Source organism: Macrobrachium nipponense, chromosome 18, assembly GCF_015104395.2.
Source record: "Macrobrachium nipponense isolate FS-2020 chromosome 18, ASM1510439v2, whole genome shotgun sequence".
Taxonomy (NCBI): domain Eukaryota; kingdom Metazoa; phylum Arthropoda; class Malacostraca; order Decapoda; family Palaemonidae; genus Macrobrachium; species Macrobrachium nipponense.
The window spans coordinates 83,042,397-83,049,349 of NC_087211.1; the positions used below are offsets into that span (position 1 = coordinate 83,042,397).

At 34.5% G+C, this 6,953-nt stretch overlaps 1 protein-coding gene across 1 annotated transcript; it reads left to right on the forward strand.

Annotated features, from left to right (window-relative positions):
* Positions 1-1,554: 1,554 nt before the first annotated feature.
* LOC135196679 (GATA zinc finger domain-containing protein 14-like) lies at positions 1,555-4,081 on the forward strand. The gene is made up of 4 exons (XM_064223512.1): positions 1,555-1,560; positions 2,523-2,732; positions 2,846-3,663; positions 3,799-4,081. The coding sequence occupies exons 1-4, from the start codon at positions 1,555-1,557 to the stop codon at positions 4,079-4,081; spliced, it is 1,317 nt and encodes a 438-aa protein (XP_064079582.1).
* The last annotated feature ends 2,872 nt before the right edge of the window (positions 4,082-6,953 follow it).

Here is a 6,953-nt window from a genome sequence, read left to right on the forward strand (position 1 = left end):
TCACAAGTAATTTCTCTACTTATTCTTGTGTCATCGGCGATACTACTCACTACAGAGAGAGAGAGAGAAGAGAGAGATGAGAGAGAGAGACGAAGACGGAGAGAGAAAGAGGAGAGAGAGAGAAATATTATCTATCAAAGATCTGGAAAACTAAAAAACATTTTCTTAGATAACTTGTATTGAATGAATGAGAGAAAGTTGGAATAAAAAGAGAGAGAGAGAGAGAGAGAGAGAGAGAGAGAGAGAGAGAGAGAGAGAGAGAGAGAGATTACCCATCAAAGATCTGCCAAACTAAAATATATTTTTTAAGATAACCTGTGCCGAATAAATTATTATTATTATTATCATTATTATTATTCAGAAGATGAACTCTATTTATATGGAACAAGCCTACCAAAAGGGGCCATTGACTTGAAATTCAAGCTTCAACAAATATTATTATTATTATCATTATTATTATTATTATTATTATTATTATTATTATTATTATTGTCTATCACAGTCCTCCAATTCGACTGGGTGGTATTTAAAGTGTAAGGTTCCGGGTTGCATCCTGCCTCCTTAGGAGTTCATCACTTTTCTTACTATGTGCGCCGTTTCTAGGATCACACTCTTCTGCATCAGTCCTGGAGCTACTTCATCGTCTAGATTCCTTTTCAGGGATCTTGGGATCGTTCCTAGTGTTCCTATGATTATGGGTACAATTTCCACTGCCATATCCTTCTTATTTCTATTTTCAGATCTTGATACTTATCCATTTTTTCCCTCTCTTTCTCTTCAACTCTGGTGTTCCGTGGTATTGCGACATCAGTGAGTGATACTTTTTTCTTGATTTTGACAATCAACATCACGTCTGATCTATTTGCACGTATCACCCTATCTGTTCTGATACCATAGTCCCAGAAGATCTTTGCCTGATCGTTTTCTATCATTCCTTCAGGTTGGTGCTCGTACCACTTATTACCGCAAGGTAGCTGGTGTTTCTTACACAGGCTCCAGTGGAGGGCTTTTGCCACTGAATCATGCCTCTTTTTGTACTGGTTCTGTGCAAGTGCCGGACATTCGTTTGCTATGTGGTTTATGGTTTCATTTTTCGTATTGCACTTCCTTCATATGGGAGAGATGCTATTTCCATCTATTATTATTATTATTATTATTATTATTATTATTATTATTATTATTATTATTATTATTATTATTATTATTTATTATTTAGAAGATGGACCCTATTTATATGGAACAAGCCCACCACACTCAGGAACCACTGACTCGAAATTCAAGCTTCCAAAGAATGAAGTGTTCATTAAGAACAAGTAACTGAGAGAAAAAGGGAAAACAGAAACAGACCTTATTCGTAGTGATTCCGTTCGTCTGTGACCGTGTCCTGTTCCCGAAGGTGAACACCTGGGGGACCATCTCGAGTTGTGAGAAAACATTACTAGATTCCATAGTTGGTCCGGTTTTTCCCCGCGATGTGGGAGGTCGTCAAGACCATATAAAAGGGGCCGGGGAAGTTCAGACTATCCAGTTGACTGCCGACAGCCTTACGTCGAGATGAAGGTAAGTGCTCCTTATATATATATATATATATATATATATATATATATATATATATATATATATATATATATGTATATATATTCATATATATTAGATATATATATATATATATATATATATATATATATATATATATATATCCCGAAGGAAGTAGTAGGGAAAGGCATCCTCATCTTTCAACAGTTTATTTTAATGCCGACGTTTCGCGACGAATTCCAAGTCGCATTTTCAAGGCTAAAAATATATATAAGTTTACGAACATTAATAATTGATCTAATTTCCAATTTATATTAAAAATGTCATGGCAACAAGCTCTCAATAAACTAAAAAGTAAAAAGTTAAAAGTTAAAAGTAAAACGTTAAAAGTTAAAAGTTAAAAAGTTAAAAGTTAAAATTCAACTTTAACTTTTTACTTTTTTACTTTTTACTTTTACTTTATTGAGAGCTGGTTGCCATGACATTTTTAATATAAATTAAATTAGATCATTATTAATGTTCGTAAACTTATATATATTTTTAGCCTTGAAAGAAAATGCGACTTGGAATTCGTCGCGAAACGTCGGCATTAAAATAAACTGTTGAAAGATGAGGATGCCTTTCCCTACTACTTCCTTCGGGATATATCTTCTTTGAGCTCCAGCTCTGGCCCTTATGTATATATATATATATACACACACACACACATATATATTATATATGTATATATATATATATATATATATATATATATATATATATATGTATATATACTGAATATATAAGGATGTGTTTGTGTTCACTTAACGTACAGTACAATACCTAAAACGTTTTGAAACCTAGAGTTAAAACACTTTTATTTTCATAACATTCTTTTTTATATTTCTTCTATTTCTTATTAATAAAAAGTAATTCTGAAAAAAATAAACATCATAATAATCATAACGTGAACAGATAAATCCTGAAGAATCCTAAATGTCCTGCAGACTCTCCTGATCGTGCTGGTGTGTGTGGGCGTGGCCTCCTGCCAGGATGGGTCCTACATCCTGGATTCCAGAGGCGTCGACGCCCAGCAGGGGCTCCTTCCAGCACGACAGCTCTACGACAACTACGAGGCCTTCTCAGACGCCTTCAGGCGACGATCTCAGGAGATGGCCAGGGAGTACAGCTTGGACCAGACCGTCTACAACGACCCTGTGAGTTTTCGAAACTAGTTACTCTTGTGTAAGTCCCATTTCTGTGAATATTCGACTAGATAATTCAGAGGCTTCTATATGGACTACGTATACTAATTTCCAATACCTTCCAGAACCCCGAGTACACCTGGGCTTATGCCGTCGACGCCAAATCCACGGGGACAATGAAGTCTGCCAGGAGAGGAGCGTCGAGGGGACGTCGTTGTGGTCAGTATTCTGTCATGGACCCTGATGGCACTCTGCGCACAGTCGACTACTCGGTCGCTCCAGGCACTGGATTCCAGGCCAAGGTCACCAAGGAAAGGGCTGATGGCGTTTCCAGCAGTCCAGTCACGACATACAGCCAACAGAATCAGTATTCCCAGTACCAAAGCCAGCAGTACAACCAGAATCAACAATCCTACAAGAATCAAAACCAGGAATCCCGCTTCCTGAATCAGAGGTACGACAGGAATGATTACCAAAATCAGTTCCAAAACCAGCAATACAGATATGAAAATGGTGAACGTTTCCAGAACCAGCAGTCTAATTACTTCCAAGACCAACAGTCTAATAGGGACAACTTCCAGAACCAACAGTACTACAGACAGAATTCCCAGAATCAAAACAGGAATGATCTTCAGTTCAGGAACAATGATGGGAATAACTATTCCAGTCAACGTTATGGATCCAACAGGAATTACTTCAACAATGATCAGTACAATTCCCAAAGGAGTTTGTATTCCAGGGATTCAAACAACTTCCAGTCCTTTGCTCAACGTTATGGAAACACAAACAGTCAAAATTACAACCAGTACAGTTCCAATTACAATAACAACCAGCAATCTCAACTACAGAGAAATAACTACAACCAGAACAACAGAGACTCATCACAATACACCACAGATCGATATGGCAACAACTATTACAACTCTCAGGAACAGAACAACAGGTACAACCTGAACAACCAGAACAGAAACAACCAATACAACCGAAATCAGAATGAAAACCAGTATTACAGAATCCAGCAGAGGAACAACCAGAGACAACAGTACAATAACAACAACAACAACATTAACTAGAACAGGGATTCAAACTACAACAACAACCCTGACAACTACCAGAGGTCACAACAGTACCAACAAGGAAATCAGTTCCAGAGGTCACAGTACAACAGAGAAGGTCAACTCCAGAGGTCACAGTACAACAGAGAAAGTCAGTACCAGGGTTCCCGGTTCTCACAGAACCAGCAGAGAAGCCTGACCCAGCAGAACTCAAGACAGAACTCCCATTTCTACTCTCGCCAGAACTTCCAGAATCAGAACAGGTACAGCCAGAACTACTCTCCCGTCAGTGTGGTTCTTGCTTGATGGAACTGAATATTCAGCTGATAAAAAAGGATTTATATATGACCCAACTGGCTCTTGAAACTGGAACACTGGATCCTCCTGAAATATTTAGGTAGACAATTCAATCCTGATAGTGATAACTTCAGGAAATGTAGATACAAATGAGTAAATCTGAGCAGAAATTTGGAAAATAATACTATTTCTATTAAGACTTGTATTTTTATAATAAAGGCATCAGTACTTATGTTATCTGTAATTTTCCTTTGTGCAAGTTACGAGTAGCTACACTTAGAAAAGACCAACTGGATAAAAACAGCATTGATTATTTGCAAAAAAGGGAAGTATATATATATATATATATATATATATATATATACTATATATATATAGATAGATATGATATATATATGTATATACATATATATATATATACATATATATATCTATGTATATATATATATATATATATATATATATATATATACATTCATATTGATAACTATGCTGAATTTTTATTCAAGATCTTTATATGTATTTTGCATTCATGAGCAAGCTTCAAATATACACTGGCAGGATCAGATAGCCAGAAATATTATAAACACACATGAATGCATATGCATATCCATACATATACGTAATATTATATATTATAATATATATAATATACTAATATTATATATAAAGATAAATATAGATATTACATATATATGAGTATTGTATATAACTAGCAACTTACCAATCACTATGTGATATTGCCAGCGCATCTATTGTTGTTATTTGCACTGTATATATAGCACATGCGTTGACTCCCTCCTAATCATCTATGGTCCTTGGAAAAGATAGCTTCCAAACTAGGCACAGTTTAGTACCTAGAGTTCATTATCCAGTGGTTTTAGTATTCACTTATTTATTTTGGTTAAGTGGCAATTTATAGTTATATTGTTTGTATATCCGAAGCAAGAAGAAGAAGAAGAAAGAACAGAAGAAGAAAGAAGAAGAAGAAGAAGAAGGTAATAAGACAGAGACTTGAATTAGGGCTCGAAATTCCTGAAGGGTTTTCTGAAGACTGAGTATTTACGATCAGGAGTTAAGGTGAGCTAGCCAATAAATTTTCCATAGGGTTTTTGTCCAATAAGTGATCTGTTCTGACTTGGGGACATTTCATCCTCTCTCTCTCTACTCTCTCTCTCTCTCTCTCTCTCTCTCTCTCTCTCAATATATGTATATGTAATACTAATATATATATAAGTATATATATATATATATATATATATATATATATATATGAAAAATGGATATTTAAACCTATCTTTTATATATTCAATTATATACATATTTGTGTTTACTTCTATATTCGCATGTATAATACATATGCATTATAAAAAATATACATCCATATTATGTGTAATAAGTGTATAAAGGTATACTGTAATAAAATTGTAAATGAATGATCCTCATAAGAGATTGTTGTGATTTAAAGGGTTATTGATAACACTGATATGGTAATATATGATAACCTTGCCTATTAAGTTTTTATTTTGAAAAAAGGATAATACAGGTTATTTTAGGTAACCTGTATCGAACGAATGAGAGAAAGTAGGAATTAAAACACACACACACACACACGCACACCCCACACACCACAAACAGAGAGAGAGAGAGAGAGAGAGAGTTGAGAGAGAGAGGCGAGAGAGAGAGAATGAACTATCAGAGAGAGAGAGAGAGAGAGAGAGAGAGAATTACCTGTCAAAGATCTAGAAATTAAAAAAATGTTTTTCAAGATAACCTGTATCGAATCAATGAGAGAAAGTAGGAATTAAAAGAGAGAGAGAGAGAGAGAGAGAGAGAGAGATGAGAGAGAAGAGAGAGAGAGAGATTACCTATCAGAGAGAGAGAGAGAGAGAGAGAGAGAGAGAGAGAGAGAGAGAGAGAGAGAATTACCTATCAAACCTCGGGTAAAACTTATCTCGTCCGTTCGAATGTCATTTCCTATCAGGTGTCGGCCTCAAGCAAACTTTTCTCTCTCTCTCTCTCTCTCTCTCTCTCTCTCTCTCTCTCTCTCTCTGTAAGGACATTGCAACTATCTCCTTTTTTTTTAACGTTGATATGTAAGATCGTTGAAGGGAAATGAGTTTCCAATGTGGGAATAAGACTCATTCCTTTTGTGGTTTGAAGTTGCTTTGCTAGATGTTTGTTTAGTGCCTTTATATATATATCTATATAATATATATATATATTTATATATATATATATATGATATATATATTAGTGCCCCTTTTTGGGGGTGGGTATTTCTTCATATGAATAGGGGTTCAACTTTTGAATAATAATAATAAAATAATAATAATAATAATTAATAATAATAAATAATAATAATAATAATAAATAATAAGAATAATAACTAATAATAATAATAATAATAATAATTAATAATAATAATAAAATAAATCAGGCTTCAATGTTGTATTGTAAATATTGTATTTTAAAATATTTAGGATTTTTGTTTTACTTCTTCGCTTATCCTACACAAGCTGTGAATTTAAAATAAAAAATCATTCATTTATACGCATACATTTAATTTTAAAAACAAATCCTTCCCTCTAGCATTTGTGCTATGGATTACATTGTGTGTTATAAAGACAACTATTAGTATATTATTCTGTTAGAGAGGTTGGTAAAACAAACCTGTAAAAATTTACAGTTACAGGTCATTTTGTTGAATGAGGTAGAAGGGTCCAGAAAGTCTAATTCAAAAGCCAGTTACAGTTAAGTCCTTTCGGAAGATCCAGTTTCTTCTTCTGCAAGTTCAGGTTCCTCAGGCTAGAACCACACTGATGGGAGAGTAGTTCTGGCTGTACCTATTCTGATTCTGGAAGTTCTGGCGAGAGTAGAA

Excerpts from the sequence above, each read along its gene's own strand:
- LOC135196679 (XM_064223512.1), top strand. Across the intron at positions 2,733-2,845 it reads AGACCGTCTACAACGACCCT|AACCCCGAGTACACCTGGGC; the intron begins GTGAGTTTTCGA and ends AATACCTTCCAG. Across the intron at positions 3,664-3,798 it reads TCTCAGGAACAGAACAACAG|GGATTCAAACTACAACAACA; the intron begins GTACAACCTGAA and ends TAACTAGAACAG.